Source organism: Dendrobates tinctorius, unplaced genomic scaffold (assembly GCF_039654945.1).
Source record: "Dendrobates tinctorius isolate UK_male_01 unplaced genomic scaffold, ASM3965494v1 ptg000162l, whole genome shotgun sequence".
In the NCBI taxonomy this organism is placed as follows: domain Eukaryota; kingdom Metazoa; phylum Chordata; class Amphibia; order Anura; family Dendrobatidae; genus Dendrobates; species Dendrobates tinctorius.
Window position 1 is genome coordinate 41,449,152 of NW_027361829.1, and position 24,583 is coordinate 41,473,734.

The following is a 24,583-nucleotide window of genomic DNA, read 5'->3' on the forward strand; positions in this document are numbered from 1 at the left end:
GGTAAGATGGTGGCGGCGATAGAGGCAGTTCCCTTTGCCCAATTTCACGCCAGGCCACACCAGCAGGCCATTTTGTCCAGGTGGAACAGGTCGGCTCTGTCTCTGGATCGTCCGGTTCGCCTTTCCTGCCGGATCAGGCGGTCTCTCAACTGGTGGTTGACGTCTCCCCTCATTCTCTTGGGGCGGTCTTTTCCCGTTCACTGGCAGATTGTCACTACGGACGCCAGCCTCATCGGCTGGGGTGCAGTGTTCCGCAATCACACTGTTCAGGGTCGATGGTCGACTCAGGAATCAGCTCTGCAGATCAATGTCCTAGAGATACGGGCGATCCATCTAGCTCTCGTCCACTGGGAAAGGCGCCTCAAGGGCCTGCCTGTCAGGATTCAGACAGACAATGCCACAGCGGTGGCGTATATCAACCGCCAAGGGGGGACACGGAGTGTCTCAGCCCTGGCGGAAGTGTCCAGAATTCTTCAATGGGCAGAGACCTTTGTTCCAACGATTTCCGCGGTTCACATTCCCGGCGTGGACAACGGGGCCGCCGATTTCCTCAGCCGCGAGGGTCTCGCGGCAGGGTAATGGTCCCTACATCCGGAGGTGTTTCATCTGCTCTGCCGTCGGTGGGGAACCCCAGATGTAGACCTCATGGCATCTCGCCTCAACAGGAAAGTACCACAATTCGTGTCCAGGTCTCGGGACCCTCTGGCAGTGGGCGCCGACGCTCTGGCCGTCCCTTGGTCACAGTTCGTGCTCCCCTACCTGTTTCCTCCTCTGCCTCTTCTTCCCAAGTTGTTGAAGAAAATCAAAGCAGAGGGGATTCCAGTCATCCTCATCGCCCCGAATTGGCCCAGAAGGTCTTGATTCGCAGACATTGTCAACCTTCTCGCGGACGCCCCCTGGAAGCTTCCCGACGGGCAGATCTGCTGTCTCAAGGCCCGATTTGCCACCCCAATTCTCGGTCGCTCAATTTAACGGCGTGGCTGTTGAGACCGAGGTTTTGAGACGGGCAGGATTCTCTGATCGGGTAATTCATACCATGATCCGCGCCAGAAAGCCTTCTTCTTCGAAGATCTATTACCGTACTTGGAAAGCCTATTTCTCCTGGTGTGAGGCCAATGACATTGCGCCCTTGGTTTTTTCGCTCCCTTCTATTCTGGCGTTTCTTCAGGCAGGGCTGGATGCGGGGCTTGCTCTCAGTTCCTTGAAGGTTCAAGTTTCTGCACTGTCCATTTTATTTCAGAAAACGCTGGCCTCCCGGCCCCAGGTCAAAACCTTCCTCCAGGGTGTGGCTCACACGGTTCCTCTGTACCGAGCTCCCGTGGATCCTTGGGATCTTAATTTGGTTCTTCAGGTTCTTCAGGGTCCTCCTTTTGAACCTCTCAGGGACGTTTCCCTTTCCCTCCTTTCTTGGAAAGTGGCCTTTCTGGTGGCCATTACCTCCATCCGGCGCGTGTCGGAATTAGCGGTACTTTCTTGCCGCTCTCCTTTTTTGGTCCTTCATCAGGACAAGGTAGTTCTGCGGCCTCCGCCCTCTTTTCTTCCGAAGGTGGTATCTTCGTTTCACCTCAATGAGGACATTGTTCTGCCATCCTTCTGCCCGAGCCCAGCTCACCCTCGGGAGCGGTCTTTGGACAAGCTGGACCTAGTCAGGGCATTGAGAGTCTATCTAGCCCGGACAACTTCATTGCGGAAGTCAGACTCTCTGTTCATCACCCAGCCTCAAAGGCCACTATTGCGCGCTGGATCAGATCGGCAATTTTGGAGGCATACCGGGTCAAGCATCGAGTGGCCCCTCCAGGGATCAGAGCGCACTCTACCCGGGCGGTGGGTGCCTCCTGGGCGGTGCGCCACAGAGCTTCCGCGCTGCAGCTTTGCAATGCTGCAACGTGGTCATCGGTTCACACCTTTGTGAAATTCTACAGGGTCCACACCTACGCTTCGGCGGACGCCAGCCTATGTAGAAGGATTCTGCAGGCTGCGGTGGCGAGTCCACTGGCCTGATGGAAGTTTGTTTCCCACCCCAGGGACTGCTTTGGGACGTCCCATGGTCTCTGTGTCCCCCAATAAGGCGAACGAGAAAACAGGATTTTTTGGGTTGCTTACCGTAAAATCTGTTTCTCGGAGCCTTCATTGGGGGACACAGCACCCTCCCATGTTCTACAACTCCTGTTCTTATGTTTGTCGGTTTGTTACAGTTGAGTTGTTTGTTCTGCTTTCAATCTATTCTGTTACTTCTCCTACTGCTTTCTCACTAACTGAGGAACTTCCTGCCGGTCGGTGGGGTGTACACTGCGGAGGAGGAGCTAACCTTTTTTTGTGCATAGTGTCAGCCTCCTAGTGGCAGCAGCATACACCCATGGTCTCTGTGTCCCCCAATGAAGGCTCCGAGAAACAGATTTTACGGTAAGCAACCCAAAAAATCCTGTTTTTCTGTTTATTTTTTCAGCTGTGTCACAAACTCTACGAAGTTATGACCAAGTTAGGAGATCAGCATGCTGATAAAGCATTTACTATTCAAGGAGCTCCAAGGTAAGATGCCTGTCTATATAAGTCATTCATTTTTCAGTTAATTAGTCTCAGTTCTGTATCCCAATTTTTGAATGAGGTGAGTATTGGAAATATGTGACCGGTTCAGCGCCAGCACTTTCAGAAAAAAAAGACTCAAGAGATGATCAGCAACTTTGTTTACAATCCCATAAGATTGTAAAGAGAGATCTCACCTTTCTTGAATTTTTTCCCTTGTCTGTACTGACAGGAAATATGCTAGAGAAGAAGCTAGGCAGGTGGGACATCCACAATCACCTGTTATATATATATATATATATATATATATATACACACATGCGTTAGCCAGAAGGTGCCAGCATGTGAGCTTTCTCAACCGACTAAGGCCACATTTACACAATCATGATGTATTTTGTTAATTTTTTACCTCAGTATTTGTAAGCCAAAATCAGAAGTGGAACAATCAGAGGAAAAGTATAATAGAAACCCGTCAACGCTTCTGAATCTTCTTACCCACATCTGGTTTTGGTTTACAAATACTGATGTGAAATACTGACCAAATACTGAGCATGGCTTAATTTCCATTTGTTAGCATTCCATCTCTCCTTAGTTCTAGATCTATTCTTCCCTAGATGCACTACTTTAGGAGAATATCTCTATTATGGCACAATGATGATAAAAAAGTTAAGCCTCTTGGAAGAAGGGTAGGAGAAAGACACAAAAATGAAAAACCGCCTGTTCCCTCAAGGGAATCTGTCAGCAGGTTTTTGCTACCTCAACTGAGTGCAGCATAATGTAGGCAAACAGAAGCTGAATCCATTGATATATCACTTAATTTACTGGGTGCAGCTGTTCTGACACAATCAGAGCTTTTACGAGTAGATTTAGAATGAAGCAGAGCTGAGAAAGATAATCCCGCCCACACCAGATGCTGTATATACAATATCTACAGACAGTGAGCTGCTTATCACAGAAGGGGGTGGAGTCAGACCAGGAGGCTTAGCACTGCTGTGTCCCAACAATGATAAGCTCTTGATGCTAAAACAATCATTGCAAGTAAACAACAGCACACAGCTTGATAAGAGAGACATTGCTGAAATCTGTGTTTTAACCCCAACAGCATGCTGTCTTCAGATTACATGGCAAAAATCTGCTGACAGATTCCCTGTAAGAGGTCAATATGTTTTATTAGAGACTGGGTGTCTGGAATTTACTATCTCAAAAATGAAAAAGATAATAAAAAAAAGAAACAATATTGTAATCAGTATTATGTAAGTGGTAGATCCCATGAATGATTGGTAAACTATAGCATGGCTATGAGTCAAGGATAATACAAGTGAGTGTAAAGATTTGGTGGAATTAATTATTCATATCTTTTGTAGATTAGACTTTGTAGTTGCCTGACTAAGTTCTTGAGAAAGAGGATACATTTTTTTAATAAAAATAATTTTGTTTCTTTAATACTGCAACAGAAACCGATGGTGAGTGCTTTGGCTTACCTCCTAGGTAAAAGCAATGGATTGCTGCGCTTTTCGAGGATGAGTGACTGTTACGCTCATGCAGATTGATACTAATTAGCTTAGTGACTCCTTTTTGCCCTTCTAGAATCCGTTTTCCAATTTTACATTTATATTATGCTGAGCCTATTTTTTTACAAAAGAGTATCTAACGATAAACATTTCTACACTGTAGAATCATTTTTTTCTTAATTCAAAATAAAAGGATTTTTATTTCTTCTGCATTAGTGATTCTGGTCCACTACGTATTGCGAAGACCCCGTCTCCGCCAGAAGAGGTTTCACAGATACCTAGTCCATTAGCAAGTCCTAACCATACATTAGCACCTGCATCCCCAGCACCAGCAAGACCTAAATCTCCTTCACAGGTACGTAGAGATCACATCACAGAAATAAATGCTATGAATGTATTCAATCTCTCTGTATAAATTAACATAAACCTTCATTTAAAATATTTATACTCTAGAGACTTTGCTTTCATTTTCAGCTTATTACCCAATATTCTTCTCGTCTAAAATAGGAAAATTCGTCTGAAATTTGGTAGACCCCATTATAAATCAGTGGGATCTAGCGGGCACAAGGGCCTTATTAACTAATAGAGCTTTATTTATTACATTTATTAAGCACATGTTTATAATATGTTAACTCAACCCCCCATATATCCATCAAGGAGCAGGTCAGAGCTTTTGAAGCAGGCTCAGGAGCTGAACCCGCTTGACACATGGCAGGTGTCAGTAGGGGTTATCCGGGATTATTTTTTACTAAGAACCTAAGAACTAACTGGCAGGTATCTACCTGTTCTGCCCGCCAATGATTTCTGCCAACTCAAAGTGATCACAGACCATCAGGTCGACAGGGCAGCTGCTTTTCTTCTGCTTTGCTCTGTTAATAGGACTTGACTGCCGATATCATGCTGATTGACAGCCAAATACCCGTTTAACTGTGGAAGCCGGCTGTCAATCAACATGATGGCTGCAGTCACTCCCTGTTGACAGAGCAGACCAGAAGTGGAAGAGTTGCTCTGTTTATGTAAAGCAATAGAATCCCTGGCAGGAGCTGTCTGTGATTGCTCAGAGCCGGCGCTGTGTACAGCAGACAGGTAGTTAGCAACTACCTGCCTGTTAGTTTTTAGGTCCATAGTAAAAAAAACACTTTAAATAGCCGACATCTGCCCCCAATAGCTGTGGCCGGAGCTGAGCTCTATCCACTGATGTTAATCAAGTAATGCCACTGTCAATCTCTGACAGTGGCATTTAAATTGAATGGTCTCTGGTGCACATGAACACTGGCTTTCATTGACCCTACCTGCTACACAATTACAGGGAACCAAAGCATTACCATGGCAGACGGGCTGCTGAAGGCTTCCGTCACTGCTTTTTTTAGTCCTCCAATGAAGCTTAGCAACTGACACAATTTCCCTATATAATAGCAGGTTACTTCAGTCTATAGTGTAAGGCTACTTTCACACATCAGTTTTTTGCCGTCAGGCAGGATCCGGCTATTTTTAGAAAAAACGGATCCGGCATAAATTTTGGAGAACTGTAGAAACGGATCCGTTTTTTTGCTGGATCCGTCTCTGTTCCTGGAGGCTGGCCAATTGGATCTGAGCATGCGCAGACTTAAAAAAACCGGATCCGGTGGCTGGATCCGTCATTTTCTGGATCCGGCGCTTCCGGCTTTTTCGCCGGAGACAAAAAACGTTACAGTAGCCGTTTTTTCCAGACGCCGGAATGAGACAAGTTGCCGGATCCGGCAAAAAACGGATGAAACGCAATGCCATCCGGCACGATCCGGCGCTAATGCAAGTCAATGGGGAAAAACTGGATCCGGCATTGCATTTTGCCGGATCCGGTTTTACAAAAAAAAGCCGGATCGCGCCTGAAGGCAAAAAACTGATGTGTGAAAGAGGCCTAAGCTATAGGATGATTCCATGTTCAAGTTCCCTGGGGAAGCTAAAAAATAAAGAAAATTTAAAAAAATATCTAAAGATTTGAAACACTCGGCTTTTCTCAATAGAAATAAAAACTGTAAAAAACAAACACATTTTTTATCAAGTTTGTAAAAGTTCAGTCTAGGAAAAAAAAATCTAAATACCTGTATTGCTTTTTTCCGGTTGTCACACTAATAAAAAATGATTAAAACGGACCCTCCACCAAATTTTTAATGTTGAACTGTGGACACACTGTGTAATTGTGGCTGCAAAGTAGAATAAAACGTTTTTGTTATTTTTTAATTTTGCCTTCCGGTTGTGGAAACAATTTTCAGTCACAAACTGGTGATTTTTCTAAATAACATTTTTTTTAATCAATAATGATGATAAAATTGGGTCTGAACTTCCGGCTATGTGATCATGATTGCAACTCTCCTGTCCCCAACTCACTGTGATAGTCTTAGATCTCGCATGTTAACGTGAGATCTCACTATTTGAGCTAAATCAGCACTGTCACATATTTTACTAGTGGTTGCCGAACGGTAACAGCATTAGTGATGTTACTGTTACAGTTCAGAGCTTAATATCTCATGTTAATACGCGAGATCTCGCCCTTCCACAGTGAGGGGGTCTACGGAGATATATTGCTAGAAAAATAAATCCCTTTATTTTTTTAAATTCGGGAAACTTATCAGCATATTTGATAAGAGGTGTTATTTAGAAATGTCACCAGTCTGTGGCTGCCCATTGTTTACTAAAAGAGAAGCCACCGAATGGTGATATTGATAAGAGCGCCTTAAGGTCTCCTTCACATGTCTATATAAAACATTTTCATGTACAGTAAAGCTGGTACCGGTGTTTTCAGTCAGTGTGACAGCCGTGTTTACCATCAGTTTGTCATCAGTGTTTCATCAGCGCAGTGCGCCTCTCTGAAGCCGAAACGTGTACACCTGGCTTCAGAGGATGAGTCATGAAAGGGGAGGAAGCTGCACACATGCGCGAGGTAAGTATAGCTCTACCGATGACACCAGCATTTGTAAGTTATGTTAGCACTCCCACAGGGGTGTGATAACATGCTAAGTGGGCCAACTAGTCTGGGAAAACTATCACCCCCTCAGCCAGTCATAGCTCTCATTTACATGTCATAAATGGACTTTAGGAATACTTGGTGGTGTTTCTGGGGGCACGGGGGACCTGACAGGTTCCCCTTAACATTGATTGTCAAATAATTATCTATATACAGGAATAATTGATAGAAGTATGGCAGTTGCAAAGTCCTTCATAAACATCTAATGAGTAAGATGGTCTATTGGAGCGCCTAGTTTACTCCCGCCTTACCCGTTACCTCTCCGCTCACTCCCTTCTAGACCCTTCACAGTCCGGCTTCCGCCTCCTACATTCGCCGGAAACTACACTCATCAAAGTGACCAATGACCTTCTGACAGCAAAACGTAACAGTGACCACTCTCTGCTCATTCATCTCGACCTATCTGCAGTTTTCGACACTGTTGACCACCATCTCCTACTCTCTAGGCTCCAGTCACTAGGCATTAAGGACACCGCTCTTTCCTGGTTCTCTTCCTATTTTTCTGACCGCTCCTTCAGTGTTTTATTCTATGGCTCCACGTCATCGCCTCTTCTTCTCTCTGTCGGGGTACCTCAGGGCTCAGTCCTTGGCCCCCTTCGCTTCTCTCTCTACACGGCCCCAGTTGGACAGACCTTACCCCCGCTGTACTACAGAACGCCAGTGACTATCTGTCCGCAGTCTCCAACATCATGTCCACTCTCTATCTGAAAAGTAACCTCTCCAAAACTGAACTTCTTCTGCTCCCGCCGTCTACTAATCTCCCTAAATCTGACATTTCCTTCTCAGTGGGTGGCACCGTAATAACACCCCGGCAGCAGGCGTGCTGTCTGGGTGTTATGTTTGACACCAGTCTCTCCTTCACATCCCATATACAATCTCTTGCCCGCTCTTGCCGCTTACACCTAAAGAACATCTCTAGAATCCGCCCTTTTCTCACCATGGAAACAACAAAAACCCTCACTGTAGCATTGATCCACTCCCACCTGAACTACTGCAACACTCTATTAATTGGCCTCCCCGTTACTCGACTATCCCCTATCCAGTCCATACTTAATGCAGCAGCCAGGGTCATCCATCTGGCTAATCGCTACTCAGACACGTCCACTCTTCGCCAGTCCTTACATTGGCTGCCCATTCATTATAGGATCCAATTCAAAGTACTTGTTCTCTCCACAGTGCAGCACCCCCCTACATCTCCTCCTCATTTCTCGGTTGAACTTGAAGGACATGTCTTCTTTTCACAATCTAGCTATGAAAGTAGGTAATATTTGGTGGGTTTCTGGCACACAGTCACACATATGCCATTCATTAATTCTTGCTATAACCACGGTGCCAGCCTCCTTTTAATCAGATAAGTCTCATAGTACAGATGGCTTGTTAGGGGCGCGCTGCTTCAATGTAACATGTAGGACACTCAGTTGTCAGGCAGTTTGTCATTTCAGTAAGGCCCCAGTCACACATAGCGACGCACAAGCGATCCCGACAACGATATGACCTTGTCAGGATCGCTGGTGTGTCGCTACATGATCGCTGGTGAGCTGCCAAACAGGCAGATTTCAGCAGCGATCAGGACAGCGACGACGCGGGTAACAAGCGCGCACATCCCTTAGTTACCCGCTGTGTACCTTAGATACCAGCGTGCTGGTATCCAAGGTAAACAGCGGGTTTCTAAGCGCCATACGGCGCTTAGAAGCCCGCTGTTTACCTTGGATACCAGCTCCCAGCACGCTGGTATCTAAGGTACACAGCGGGTTTCTAATCGCCGCGCGGCGCTTAGAAACCCCAGCTCCAGCTCGCTCATCGCTGTTCTTCCGCCTGCCACACGCAGCGATGCAAAAATGTCCAGGGCTTTCCAGAATGATCAGCGATACCCGGTGGGGGGGCCGGTCACTGATACCTGTCACACACAGCGAGATTGCTGGTGAGATCGCTGTTGCGTCACAAAACTTGTGACTCAGCAGCAATCTGGCTGTGTGTGACAGGGGGCTTAAGTCTCAGATCAGATTACTTATTTGTTCAAGATGTAAATACTTATGTCCCCCCAAAAAAAAAATTGAGAAAAATCAAAGTGAATTACGTAATTCACTTGTAATCAAGCCTGATGAAGGGGCCTTCTGAGCCCTGAAAGCTTGCAAATATAATTTCACTGGTTAGCCAATAAAGGTATCACACCTTGAATACTTTTCTCGATTTCTTTTATTTTGGGGGACATAAGTATTTACATCTATTTTTCTGGCTAACACGGTACCACAATATTATTTTGTATTGTACATCGTTATTTGTTCAGGCTAAGACTGAATTGACACCAGGAGAAGGCTGTAAGCCTGGTCAGCTTAAATAATAATTTTCTTTTGCTGTAATGTTGTAGACATAAAGTTGGACTAGTAAAAAAAAACACATTTTAGCTCTATTCACCTAATGTGTGATCATATCAAATTACTGTTGAACACCACATTATTATTCACATGAACGCTGCAGATAATCACTGTCCCTGGTGACTTAGGTATGTACAACACAAGACCACTGAGGCCAGTGATTGGTTGCAGCGTTCATATACTTAGTGTCATTGCTGCATGGTGGAGGACCGGAGCTGCTGTGCTCAAGAGACAAGGGATTGAATAAGTAATCATTTTATTGGTTTTGTTATTTCAATGCCTTTATTTATTTAAGCTCATTTTATTTTATTTTTTTTTAATCCTAGACAACCCTTTTTATTTATTTTTTTACAGTTAAACAAGCTTTTAATATTAATTGTAGTCTTTTATGGAAACCTACCTTTCAGGACTTTCATTAGTAGATTGTATGGGTCCTCTCGCACTGTCTACATCCTTACTGCTGCTTTTCTGGTCAGCGTAGTGTACACACTGATTTTCTCACTTACATTGAATGTAGTTGGGAACCCACAAAGTGCTAGATCTGTGTTGTTGGAGTACGGAGCTAGAATTATCATAATGGGTAAAATAAGATATCCGTCTAGTAGAGGTCTCCAACCTCATTGTGTACATGTAAAACTTCCATTAGCGCACCAAAGTGTAGATTGTTTAGTGATTATAAACCTATTACTAATAATCACATTTTGATTCTACTCTTAGCTGAGAAAAGGTCCGCCTGTCCCACCGCTACCTAAACTCACTCCATCAAAAGAACTTCCACAAGAAACTATCATCAGCTTCTTTGAAGACAATTTTGTCCCTGAGATCAATGTGACAACCCCTTCACAGGTAGGGGAAATGCTGCCTAAACATCTGGTTTTTGGAGAAGTGTGTATTCCGAATATTCTCTGGATTACCGATAATAGCATTTTAGGAATATTGATGTGCCTGTTTTTTAAGTGCCCTTTTTTTTGAGAATATGGTGACAGATTGCTATTACGTTTTCTGCTGCGTATCGTACTTATTGTAAGAATTCCAAGGAAGGGCTTAACAATGGCCTGAGACTGGGTCCTGCTAATGAGCTTTCCCTCTCAGATTATTGCAGCAGCGCACGCAGGCAGTTTGTAGGGCAGATGGTTAAGTGGATACCTGAGATTAATCTTAATTATTTTGTTTCTTATAGAATGAAATGGCAGAGGAAAAGAAAGTTGAATCTTTACTAGATTTGGACTTTGATCCTTTCAAACCAGAAGCTGCATCAGCAGGAATAGCACAGTCTCATTCACCGATGTCCCAGGTACGAGTCACTATATTTCTGGTTATATTCACAAGTCAATCAGTCTGTCTGTCTATCCATCTCCTATTTATCTATCTATCAATCTATCTATTATCTATCTATCCATCTGTCACCTATCTATCTATCCATCCATCCATCCATCTATCTACCTATCAATCTATCCATTATCTATCCATCTATCTATCCATCTGTCTTCTATCTATCTATCTATCTATCTATCTAGCTATCCATCTATCAATCTATCATCTTTCTATTATCTATCTATCCATCTGTCTCCTATTAATCAATCTATCTATCTATCTATCTGTAATTCATTTTAGGTTGATTTTCTAGAGGTTCTTTCTTACAACTGCTGCAGGGAAAATGTAGTGTCACATAAGGACTATTCCGTTTTTGAAGTGTATATATTAATACATGAGCCTGTACTGACAGTATTTGATATTCAGTGACTCTCCGCTCTGGCTAATAAAGGGGCAACCCCAGAAAACCCCCCCCATCCTTTGACATCTATATTCTCTGATAATTTATGTACAAATGACTTGTCTAAAATTAATACATGAAATATTATTGTACTTTGGGGTGTATCAGGATATGTTTCCACGTGGCGTATTTGCTGCGGATTGGACGCTGTGTACAGCTGCAGCATCCAATCCACAACGGCCAGATGTTACAGCATAGTGGATGGGATTTTATGAAATCCCATCTCCACTATGCTTACAAAGACGCAGGTGGCAGACCAGTGTATACACACATGCGGCGCGTCTTTCTCGACCGCAGCATGTCTATTTATCTTGCGGAGACGCTCAGTCTCCACAAGATAAATAGCACTGTTCTATGTATAGGATGCGGTGATTCGCCACGCGTACAAAAGCCGGCAGCGCTTTGGGCAGGGTGGCTGTCCGCTGTGTCCAAGATGCTCAGAATACTCCATGTGGAAACATACCCTCACTGTTAGCCACATGATCAAGTCTTTATGTTTGAAGTATTTTCTGCGTCATGGAAGGTTTATGATCCCTATACTCAGTCCCTTTGATATGTTCAGAACATTTTTCAATTGCATAAGTGTGTTATTTGCTGAAAATTGAAAAAAATACTAGTCAGTGTTTTGTGCCGTTCACAGGATTAAAAGTCAAGCACAGAATATATCTTGACATTTAAAGCTTCTTGAATGTTTGACAGTTTGATTATAGGTTCAGTCTCTCTTAGTAATGCTCGATGGTTGCATTTTTCTTATCGTGGATATATTGAACATACGTATTTTTGACGGCAAAAGGGACATGATGAAATTGTGTAAATTATACGTCTAGACAAAATGTTACCTGTAAATTATCAGATCAGTCTTCTTCAGTTCTCCAGCTAATAGCTGTCATTTCCTGAGAAAAGCACAGACTGAAGCAGAATTAGCATATTCTCCAAGATAAGTTTGGTAACCTTTACTGCTGGTATTAGTGTTTACTTTGTGCATTTTATTTAATGGAAAGCCTTGTATTTTTTATCGCTGTTAGGATAGTGGTCCCTAATAAAACAATATAAAAGAAAATCAAAGATATCAATGAAATTGCAAGATTTTTTTTCAATGACATAAATTAAAAAATAAAAAAGGCATAAAGGATGTCATCGGTCTTCCAGATGTATAGAAGTTGTACCATGCCTTTTCATAACCATTAGAGAGATAATTGGGGTATGTCCAATCATTAATGCTGTCTTGCTAGAGATACAAAGGATATGCAGTACATCTAACAAACCTGGGTTCTGTTGTCTCAGGATGTGAGTAGTAAAAGACGTCTAAACACCGTGATCTCAATATTATTTTAAACTATGACCTTAAAGAAGTGTTCCACTAGTGAACAGTCCCAGCAGAATGAATTCAGTTCCCCATGTAATATAAAAAACAATGTATACTCACCTCCCGAAGTGAATGTCTGGTTTGTATTTCCCGGGAGATGACGTGGCATTGTTGTGTTACATGACTGGTGCAGCCAATCAGCTGCCGCTGATCAGCGGCAGCTCACCAGTATCTAGAGAAAAGGCTACAGCTGCTTAGCTGCCAGCCACTGATTGGCTGCAGCCGTCACGTGACATAATGTCATATCAGCTGCCAGGAGCAGCAGCACCGACATCGCTGACACAACGCAGCAGCATGAAGTAAGTACACATTATTTTTGTATTCTATGTGGACCTGAATTGGTTAAGTTTGGGCTGTCCAGTAATGAAGAACCCCTTTAATGAAATAAATATGAAACAGACATTTAGTCCAGTGCCATTGCCACGTCAAGATGAAGCCACTTATAAATGTGCTTTCTTGTTTTGCATCAGTATGGTTGTACCTAATTTATTTGTGATTTACATTTTTAGACGTTGCCTTGGGATCTCTGGACGGTAAGAGGACTTTTAATTTACAAGAGTACTTTATATAATTTCCTTTGTAGATAAAAACAGCTTTTTATTAAATAGGCAAAAGAACACGGCACTCCAGAGAAAAAGGAAGGTTGTTCGGTGCTCAAGTAAGGTTTCCAACCCATAAGTATGTACAAAAATACTTGGCACTCAAAAATGAAGAAGCAGTATATTCTTTATTTAGCATCCAGACAAAAATAGACTTACATCGTATGAACGTTTTCGGTCCAACAATGACCTTCATCAGAAAGGTTTTTTGGTTTCTTTTGGTAGAAAACTGCAAAAGATACAGATAGGGTAATAGATATCCTTAGGTGGTAGCAAAGTCTATGCTGCTGGTATTATATAGAGGCTGGAGCACGAGTCTATCTGGTTGGAGTCTTTCTCAAGTGGGGTACCATAGGGCTCTGTCCTGGGCCCTGTATTGTTCAACATCTTTATCAGCGATTTAGATGAAGGAGTTGAGGGTAAACTGATTAAATTTGCAGATGACACAAAGCTAGGAGGGGCAGATGACACAAAGCTAGGAGGGATAGCTAATACTAGAGAAGAGAGAGAGAATTCAAAAAGATATAAATAAACTGGAGCAGTGGGCAGCAACTAACAGAATGGTTTTTAACAGGGAAAAATGCAAAGTACTACATCTGGGCAATAAAAATGAAAACAGCATATACAGAATGGGAGGAATAGGGCTAAGCAACAGCACATGTGAAAAAGACTTGGGTATACTAATAGATCACAGACTGAATATGAGTCAACAGTGTGATGCAGCAGCAAAAAAGGCAAATGCAATTCTAGGATGTATTAACAGAAGCATACAGTCTAGATCACGTGAAGTCATTATTTCCCTCTACTCCTCTTTAGTCAGACCTCATCTGGAATACTGTGTCCAGTTTTGGGCACCACATTTTAAAAAAGACATCAACAAACTGGAGCAAGTTCAGAAACGAGCGACCAGAATGGTGACCGGTCTGCAAACCCTGTCTTATGAGGAAAGGTTGCAGGATTTGGGATTGTTTAGTTTGCAAAAGAGAAGACTTAGAGGAGACTTAATAGCTGTCTACAAATATCTAAAGGGCTGTCACATTGTAGAAGGATCATCTTTATTCTCATTTGCACAAGGAAAGGCTAGAAGCAATGGGATGAAACTGAATGGGAGGAGACACAGATTAGATATTAGAAAAAACTTTTTGACAGTTAGAGTGATCAATGAGTGGAACAGGCTGCCACGAGAAGTGGTGAGTACTTCTTCAATGGAAGTCTTCAAACAGAGGCTGGACAGACATCTGACTGGGATGATTTAGCGAATCCTGCTTTGAGCAGGGGGTTGGACCAGATGGCCCAGGAGGTCCCTTCCAACTCTACGATTCTATGATTCTATGAATGTCTGATTAATGTGACTGGATAAAGCAGGGCTACAGGAATAGGTTAACAGCGCTAGGAGTGCAGGCTCTGCAAACAGATACAGCGCTTAGTGCCCGCAGGAGGAATCTATCTGTATCTTTTGCAGTTTTCTACCAAAAGAAACCAAAAAAACCTTTCTGATGAAGGTCCGTTGTTGGGCCAAAAACGTTCATACGATATGAGTCTATTTTTGTCTGGATGCTAAATAAAGAATATACGGCTTCTTCATTTTTGAGTGCCTAGTATTTTTGTACATACAGCTTTTTATTAAAGTTAGTTATGAAAATGCAGTGATCAGCATAATAGATTCAGCTGCTACATATGAACAAGATGACAGCCGTATACAAAGTGAAGCGGCCCGTGTGAGTGGCGCAGAGGTTGATCATACGTTCTGCTTCTCCAGTCATTCATATGGGAGTGCCAAAGACCAGCCGAGTACAGCGCTCAACTATCTCCGGACCCAGGGACAAAAAAAAATAACTTTATTAGTTTGAAAATATTATTTAATCTGACTATTCAATATATTACTGTATTTTTCGGATTATAAAATTCACCGTACCATAACACGCACACCAAATTTTCAGGAAAGGAAAATAGGGAAAAAATATAATGTGTCAATTAAGGTGCGTTTTACTGTCCGAATTCAGCTTATCAGGGGGGATCGGCACAGGTGGAGTGGTCACAGGGGTTGTTTCGTGGTTCAGGCTGGTGTGGTGGCCTCTGGGAAATCCCATCCCAGGCTGGTGCTCTGTGGTGGTGCTCTGTGGTAGTGCTGCTCTGTGGTGCGGTGGTGCTGCGCCGGCGTTTTGCGCCAGATATGGCGGTGGTGGTGCTCCTCTGTGGGGCGACGGGGCTCCGCCAGCATTTTGTGAAAGCCCGGAGGCCCCCCAGATCCAGTGCTGCGATGCAGTGGCCTCCGGTAAAATGGCCGCCGGGGGCGGCGCATGCTCAGATTCAGATCTCATTGCCGAGTGGTGGCCATTTTCCCGGAGGCCACCGCGTCACAGCACTGGATGTGAGGGGCCCTTCGGGCTTTCACGAAATGTCAGTGGAGCCCCGCTGCCCCACAGGACACCACCACTGCCGTCGCCCCACGGAGGAGCACCTCCGCCACCCTCCACAGAGGAGAACCACCGACGCACCTGCCTCGGAAGGGAGGCTGCATCGCCCTGCAGAGTCGGACCGGGACCGTCGGTACAGTATTTGTAAGTATATTCCGACCATAAGATACACCCCCATTTCCCCCAAAAAATTTTTGGGAAAAAAGTGTGTCTTATGGTCTGAAAAGTACGATATATTTATTAACACCAGTTTTGTTATCCTGGAACCTCCACTTGCTCATTAGTTTCTACACATTATAGAGGATTTGCTAATTTTGCCGCCTACTTGTTGCCAAAACCGTATCCCCAAACCCTTGGCTTCTTATTTTTTAAATAACAAAACTGGGACCAGTTTATGTATATATGCAAAGAAGAACGATACTTGTCAGAAACGTGTCTGCAGTTACTAATGTTTGTGGATTTATAATAAGTGTTTTCTTATAGCGATATGCTCATTGTCATGTACAGCACCATGGAACTAATGGTGCTGTATAAATAAATAATAATAATAATTGTTAGTCAAATAGTCTGCATATTTAGCAGACTAATCTTCAGATTGTAGATCTTCACTTATTCCATCCAGAGAAGCCCATACATTAGAGGACACAAAGCGCATGGTCACATTTTTAAGTTTACAGTCTGTATATTTTGAGTTTTCTTATTTGGCTGTACAGTCTACATTCATTTTCTTTATTAAAGTGGTATTCTAAAGCTTTATCCCCCACTGATCCTGAGAATGGGCGCTCTAAAAAGTGACAGTGCGCTTGATTAACCACAACTCCATGCACATAGGCCCAGTTCTTAGGATCTGCAGGGATTCCAGCAAAAAGACACCCAGAAATCAGGGCGCTATCTCCTATGCAATGGATGGGAGATGACTTAAAACGTAGGAGTAGTCCTTTAATGTAGTGTAGTGAAGCGATATAGCAATATATAACTTTGAATATTGATTAACTATAAAAAAATTATTTATTTTCCTTTCATAGTCAAACAATGAATTGGTGCAGCCAGTAAGTATATTTCTTAATTGTCCGGCATCATGTACTAAACTCTTTAAGAAGAATCTGAAGTTTTACCTTAGAGTTGCGTTAAAGAATATATTAAAGGCATTCCAAGAATACCAATCTTTTAAGAAAAAGTTATTGTAGTTACTGTTCTTAATAACAGGACCATTCTTATAATATCAGAAACAGTTAATGGAAATGTGTAATTCTCTCAGATTCTCCTCCAGATGGGTCACCAGTCGCAGACTTTGTTTTCCAGCTGCCAGTTTTCCATCTATTGTCATATTGCCATAAACTGACAAATCTGCAGAGTAGTCACAAAATTCCTGTAGTTTTACCTATAGTTATATTGGTCAAATCACTACGTATAAAGTTCAATCCTCTCCAGTTTGACAGCAGCCTTATTTGACAAATTTCGAAAACAAAGTAAAGCTCCAATTATATTTGGCAAATGACTACAAGAAATTCATTTGTTTTTCTTTAAAGTGATTTTAAGGTGAAACGTCACTTGAGTTTAGTTTAGTGTACTTACCAGTTCATGTTACATTGTGTTCATTACTACATATATGTTTCTTTCATCATTTCCATAATTGTTCTTATCTTTTTTTCCTCCCTTTTACTTGTCTGTCTGCATGAAGCCTGACTCATCAAAAAGTCTGTCATTATGTAACCTTGTTATAGCCGGAACGCCAACTTGTGGGTCAACCGAGGATTTAAACATTTCGCAGAGCGATGTAGCTGAGGGTACTTTGGTCCTTGGGGATAAGGATTTCTCAAATAGGCAGGAAAAGTCAAATGATGATGACATTTTTGATGCCACCTCCTTGGAAGAACAGTTCGAGTCAAATGAGGATGGTCAGTTTATGGAGGGAGTTTCAAGTCAAGAAGTAATAATTATAAGTGGGGGAGATGATAGTGTTTTTGAAGATAGTCAGTATCGAGAAGAAGAGGGGTTACCAACTAACACACACATTCAAGAATACAATGAAGAGGATTTCAATTCTGAATGCATTTTGGACACAAACAAAATCCACGAAGAAGACTATGATGAGCAAATTAGACATATGTCTGACACCAGTTTAGAACATAACATTGATGCAGATATTTTGGATAATGATAATGAAAGAGATGGGTTGTCTCATGGAGGTATGGATACATGGAGTAACGCCAATGAATTTGTAATGGAGACTATTAATGATGCCAAGGACAGCTCCAATAATGATCAAAATGTTATTGACCCTACCGGAAACAGTAGCAGATTAACACAAGAATGTGGTGACACCAGAGATGCCCAAAGCACTGATCTTGTACTTCCTAACGTGAACCACCCTGATGTATTCCAAGACGGAAGTCAGTTAATCAGAGGTGGAATTAATATTTCCCGGTCTGATTGTATTACTACTGATATAAACAGAGACCAGATATGGCCAACTAATTGGGAGCCAACCTGTACAACAGAATCATGGGGTGATTCCTATGGAACTGATAGCCAATCACATGAATTCTGGGGGCCTGAGCAAAATTCGGCAGAGTTTAATTCATTTTGGTATTTTCAAACCATTGAAGGAAACTGTGATAACTCATGTTTATCCAATGACCACGAAGCACAATCAAGCTTGTCTGGAAACGATGGCTGCTATAATCCCACTGAAATAAGAAAGGAAGAGGACAATACTCAACCCATGTCATGCAGAAGAAAACTCACAATTCCTAGTCTTGAATGTTCATCTAACCTAAGAGAATCTGAAGCCAACATCTCAGATTTGTCAGAAGATGAACTAGCTAACCGCAAATATGGTTCTCTCTACCAGGATGTAGACCATGAGAAAGAAGAGGTATCTCTGTTCTTCCCATGTGTAGACTAGTATAGATAGATATTGGACCTTGTGCTTTATGTCCCTTCCATTAGTTCATCCTTTTCTAGAAAAAAAAGCGCAAAATGGAAATTAGTACTAAATTATATTTTATTCATATAGTAATCTACGTGCTATTAAAGGGAATCTATCACCAGGTTTTTTCTACCATATCAGCATAATGTAGGGGTAGAGACCCTGATTCCAGAGATAAAAAGTTTACTTTACTGGCTGCTGCAGTTTGGATTATAGCACCACTCCAGCGTTTTCTTTTAATACAGAGCGAGAGTGGTGCCACCAATTTAAGTTCCCTAACCCAGGTGTTATACTCACCAGCCAAAGTCTTCAGCTCTTTCCGGTGCTGCAAACAAGTTGTCTTCGAGTGATAATCTTCTGCTAATAAAAAATTATTTTATTTAAAATTACAGTGAGCAGACCAGTAAGTGACACATTGCTAGGATCAAGGTTGCTGTCTCTACATGATGTAGCTCTTAGATTAGGTAACAACGAAAAAAAAACCTTTTTAATAATATTGAATATAGAGAATATACTGTATGTTTGGTTAGGAAATTATAATGTCAGTACACATTTTTAAGGGGGGTCACACTTGCGAGAAACTCGCACGAGTCGCACGTCTCAATACCTTGGCACTGCTGCCGGCTCTCGGACCTAAGCGTATGACTCGTAGATCAAACTCTAACTACAACTACATTAAACACTTCATAAATGTTCAGGATAGGAATGCCCCTTTGAAATTCAAACCACAAATAAAGGCTTCATTTACTTGACCATATTGAGATCCATCCATGCCTTCCAGGAAAAATTCACTGCTTCACAGAGTGTGATAGGGTCGGTCCTGCAGACCTATGGTGCGTCCCATAGGGCTCCATGCACCTGGAAGGTTGTGTATATGAGACCTTAACCCCTATCAGGTTGTAAATTAATAAAACACGATGTATATACATGTATTTGCCAGTCTACATTACATGACGAATTTATAGGCCATGCTGATCGGGTGAGTATGGCCAGTGTACTGGAACGACCATATGCCAGAGCCTGACTGTCATATATAGCTATGCTCCTGCTGAAATTGTAGGGATCAGTGTGAACACCGATTCCCATAGTTTAACCCCTTAAAACCTTTGACTACCCACGTGCAACCCAATCAGAGGTTGGGTCTAATAGAATGACTGACAGGCATATTACAGTGCAAAGTATGTAATTTTATTATATGAGCGATCAAGCTCATTTAAAGGTTTTCTCCATTGCTTTAACAACCCCTTCTTAAATGCCCAAGTCCCCCGAGTAAAATGAGAAAAGCTCATACTCACCTCCTTCACTGGCGCCATTCTACGATATCGGAACATTGTTGTGTTACGTAAACGCTACAGCAAATCATCGGTCACTGACCGGCTGCTGCTCAGTGGAGTCTGCTTTGTCAAAATAGTGAAGGCTGTCGCCAGTGTGGGAGGGAAGTGTACGATTATCTCATTTAAATCGGGTGACTCTGGCACTTAAGAAGGGGTTGTCCACACAATGGAGAACCTCTTTAAGGCCAGTTTCACACGTCAGTGTCTCTGGTACGTGTAGTGACAGTTTTCTCACATACCGGAGACACTGACACACGTAGACACATTCTAATGAACGTGTCTATGCAGATGTCAGCGTGTTTTCATGGACCGTGTGTCCGTGTGCAAAATACGCTGACATGTCCTTTTTTGTGCAACAGCACAGATCACACGGACCCATACAAGTCAATGGGTCCGTGTAAACACGTACCGCACACGGATGGCGTCCGTGTGCCATCCATGTGCGTTTTTAGAAGTCATAGGGTTAACATTGAAACCAATTTTTTCAATACACGGACACACGGATGGTACACACAGACATACGGATAGTACACGGATGGCCTACATATTCACACGGACACACTGACACGGATTGCTTCGGTACCAGTTTTTCCGGTACCGGAATTATCTGGACGTATGAAACTGGCCTAAGTTTGAGTCCCTAGCGGGACTAAAACAAAAGGTAAAAGTTTAATAAATGTTGAAAAAATATATAAATAAAATTTAAAAAGTAAAATAAAACAAATGCAGTTGTTTCATATTGTACATGGAATCAATGGTGCTATATAAATAAATAATAATAATAATAATAATATTGTGTAAAAAATGACTCAGCTATAGAAATGAAAAATTAAAAAAACTACTAGAATCACAGTTTTCATTCATGTGCCTCTCAAAAAATGTAAAAAAGTTATATAAATACATCGTACTTCAAAATGATGCCAACGAAAGCATCGGCTCATCCGCAAAAAAAACAAGATGTCTCACAGCTCCGTTAATGGAAAAATAAAAAATCTCTCACAATATAGTAATGCAAAAGCAAATGATCTTTTTTGCAAGGATTTTATTGCACAAAGAGTAGGAAAACGAAAAAACAAATAAAATCCGGTATCACCACAGTATTGTTGAGCAGTAGTGGAAAGTTAACGTTTTACTGTTGGTGAACAATATAAATAAGAAAATGTTAAAAAACCATTAAAATGTGAAAAATTGATGTATTTTTTCCATACTAGTCCCCACACACCACCCCCAAAAATAAAAGTTTTCAGCACATCATATGGCTACTTCAAAAGCAATATTAAATACAGAGATAAAAAGAAAAAAATGAAAACATTTGCATTGTCTCCAAGGTCCAAATTTGTTTAATCTTTAATGGGTTAAGGGTTATGAAAGGAGCTTAACAATAGCATATACTAATAAAACCGTAATCATTTACCAAAATATAGTATATTTCCTACCAGCCCTGATAACAAATACAGTGTTCACATAAAGTTTATAAAAAATTGCATATTAGGTCAATAGAAAATAGGAACAATATACAAATCATTGCAATTCCTTGTAGGAAAATATTGTTGAGTAGTACATTTTGGATCTGTTAGTTATCATTACAGTTTGTCCCCAGAGCTGGTACCTTATCGTCACATGTTAATGTTTTGCCTTCTCATTTCTTTTAGGCATCCACCAGTGCTTTTAATGGACTGACACAGGTAGGTTTGAAGATAATAAAAAAAAATAGAATAAATATCCTTAATCACCACAGGCTACTGTTCGTTAGTATGGAAATAGAGGACTTGAGCTCCAAGGGTTATAAATGAAATTAAATATTAAAAAATTTCATCACTCACTGTAGCAACAGTGTAAACCGATCCGTAGATTACGGGAAAAACATCCACCTCATCACAACAACTTTCTTTTACCAAAACGACTATTTTATTAAGAATTTTTATATTGTATTTAAAATTATTATAATGACTAATTCATCCTAAGCCAGAGTCTATTTGTTCTCATTGATTAGTTTTTAGCATTATGTTTGCTAGGATTTTAAGGCTGCTTTTACATTTACCGTGTTTTTGCGGGCCCAATAGATTTCTATGGGGCCGCAAAATTGGCCCGCAAAAATTCCACGGTGCGCCGTACAGCCGTGAGGGCCGTTTTTGCGGTGGTGTTAAAATATCGAGCTTGCTCAATCTTTTATACAACATACGGACACGGCCCCAATTGTGAATCAAAAGCACCGTCACTTCCGGTTTTGAGAACGTCGTTTTTTTTTTCCAATACTATTTCCATAGTATTGGAAAAAAAAACAGCGATCCGGTCCGTTATTGTGGCAGACCACAAACAATGGGCGATACGGCCCGCAAATAATGCGGTAGTGTAAAAGTAGCTTAAGCCTGGTTCTTGCTACCAATGCTGCAACCTAATGTACATTCCATGTCAGCTACGGTCTCCATTCTCTAGATAACAATGTTTACTCCTTCCCGACATGGCGATTTTTGCATTTTCATTATTTTCTCACTTTCTTCCAAGAGCCATAATGTTGTGGTTCTTCCATTGACATAGCTGTGTCAGGGCTTGTTTTTTGTGGGGCAAGCTGTAATTTTGAATGTCTCCATCCATTTTATATTGTGATGTACTGGAAAGTGGAAAACAAATTAAGGTGTGGCGAAATAGCAAAAAAAAAGTCATTCAGCAATAGGTTTTTTTTCTCTCCCAGTATTAATTATGCAGTAAAAATGACCTGGAAATATGATTTTCCAGGTCAGTATAGTTATGGTGATACCAAACATGCATAGTTTATGTGTTTTTAAAGTGGTGAAAAAAAATTCTGAAATTAGTAAGAAAAAAATATTATTTTTTGTCGTCATTTTCTATTTCTGAGTTCTGAAGTTGCTGTGTGCGGGCTTGTTTTTGTACCCTGATCTAACAGTTTATTGATACCTCTTTTGGGCAGATAGAGTGTTTTATCACCTCTTATTGCATTTTCTTTCACTGTTGCGGCTGCCCTAAAAAACATGCTTGTGGTACTTTGATCTTTGTCTTGTCACACCTTTTATTGATTGGGTTAATTAATTTTATATTTTTTAGAGATTGGACTTTTACAAATGTAGTGATACCACATGTGTATTTTCTTCTTAATTTTGAAGCGAGGGGTTAGTTCAACTATTATATATTTTTTTTTTCATATTTTTTTAAAACATGTTTTATGGCATTTGTTTGTACTAAAATCACGTTTCCATCGTCTGACTTTTACAGGAATACCGTTATGACAGTCACAGGGTCTGGCTGTTACAGCAAACCCATCGGCTGTTAGAGGCAGATGATCGCTAAATAGCACAATCATCATCTGCTGCCAAAGTGGCATGCTCAGTTTCTGAGCCCGCATCATATTCTGGAAGCTGGCATCTGATGTAACTGTGCATCATCTGTCAGTAAGGGTTTCAATGTCAAGGCTACAAGCCCCCATTAACACTCTTGTAATCTGTTACTATTCCCTGAATATCGGGAAGGCTGATGGAGTGTGTCCACAGACGTTTTTCGAAGCAGTCAAAAGTAACACGTTTTCTAAAGGAAATATACTGAAGGAAATGCTCCTTCTTTGGGAATATGCACGCGGCATTTTTCCGGGCAAGTGAACCCATTGAGTTATTCAAGAGGAAGATGCTTCAGGAAATACTGGTGGTTTTTTTTTTCCTATTTTTTTGTAACGCTTTGTTTTTGGAGTACTTTTACACCTAGCGTTTTTCAGCACTTTTTAGCAGTCTTTTTACAGACATCCTTTTAAACTCCTTTCAACAATGAAGAAACCACTAAAGTTTTTCTAACAAAATCGCTCTTAAAAGTGCCCGGTCATCTTCAAGATTTCTTGTGAGCCATCACATTGATTTGTAAAGTATAGAGCATCTTCAGACTAGAAATGCCATATAAATGGTAAGCTTACCTGCTTGGCACCTTCCTTTGGAAACCTGAAGCGGTTAAAAGACATCCAAGAAACTGAATATGGGAACAAGTAGTGATTACACAGAAATGCATATGTTCAGTCTTTTAGTCTTTTGATCTTTTTTCTTCCATCTCAGGTTTTGAAAAACGTCTGGTAGGAGAAAGCAAAATGCACGTTACTTCTTTGAAGGGGCTCCTGGTGGAAAAAGCTCTATATAAAGCACCGTCCAATCAAAAAGGCTCAGAACTCAGTAACCAAAACCCTCCAAAAACTATTGAAAAATTCATCAAAACTGCTTCAGGAAAGGAAAAAATTCTCTAAAAACTCCTTGCAGGGTATGTGCACATGATGTTTTTTTTTTAGTTGGGTCCACTCCGAAACTTGTGTGGGAAACCCCTTAGTAAATGCTCAAAGGAATAAACATTCATTTCTATGTAGCCTAGAATAAAAACAATTAATAGATACTCTGCAGTAAATAAATAATAGTAATACGGTACATGAAAATAACATAGGGTACTTGGTTGACATTTTTTTTTTATCAAAAAAGCGTAAAAGCCATCCCACTGCAACAAGGTCCCTAACTCTAGTAACTCACCTCACTATGTGGCAGCAGGCCTCAAAAAATGGGCAAAGAAGGACCTGAGAAGATGCACAGCCCAAAGGATAGGGGGCACATACCTAAATGTACAAAAGACTAATGCAAAATTGAAAGCGTGGGTCAGCTCATCTGCTGGTATAAGTGTAAATCCACACTGTGGCCAATAACAGACAAATAGAACCTAGAATAGAAGCAAGGACTAGATAGCTTGCATTGAGTGAATAAATAGTGGTA

General features: G+C 41.4%; 1 protein-coding gene across 5 annotated transcripts in view; it reads left to right on the top strand.

The window, feature by feature from the left end:
- Nucleotides 1-24,583, top strand: part of AMPH (amphiphysin) — a 312,840-nt gene that overhangs the window by 250,669 nt on the left and 37,588 nt on the right. For all 5 annotated transcript variants that reach the window (XM_073549970.1, XM_073549972.1, XM_073549971.1 and 2 more), the window contains exons 9-15: nucleotides 2,447-2,529; nucleotides 4,251-4,389; nucleotides 10,131-10,259; nucleotides 10,594-10,707; nucleotides 13,063-13,086; nucleotides 16,595-16,618; nucleotides 21,488-21,520. In XM_073549970.1, the coding sequence (XP_073406071.1) occupies nucleotides 2,447-2,529; nucleotides 4,251-4,389; nucleotides 10,131-10,259; nucleotides 10,594-10,707; nucleotides 13,063-13,086; nucleotides 16,595-16,618; nucleotides 21,488-21,520 (546 nt within the window). The remainder of the gene's footprint in view (nucleotides 1-2,446; nucleotides 2,530-4,250; nucleotides 4,390-10,130; nucleotides 10,260-10,593; nucleotides 10,708-13,062; nucleotides 13,087-16,594; nucleotides 16,619-21,487; nucleotides 21,521-24,583) is intronic.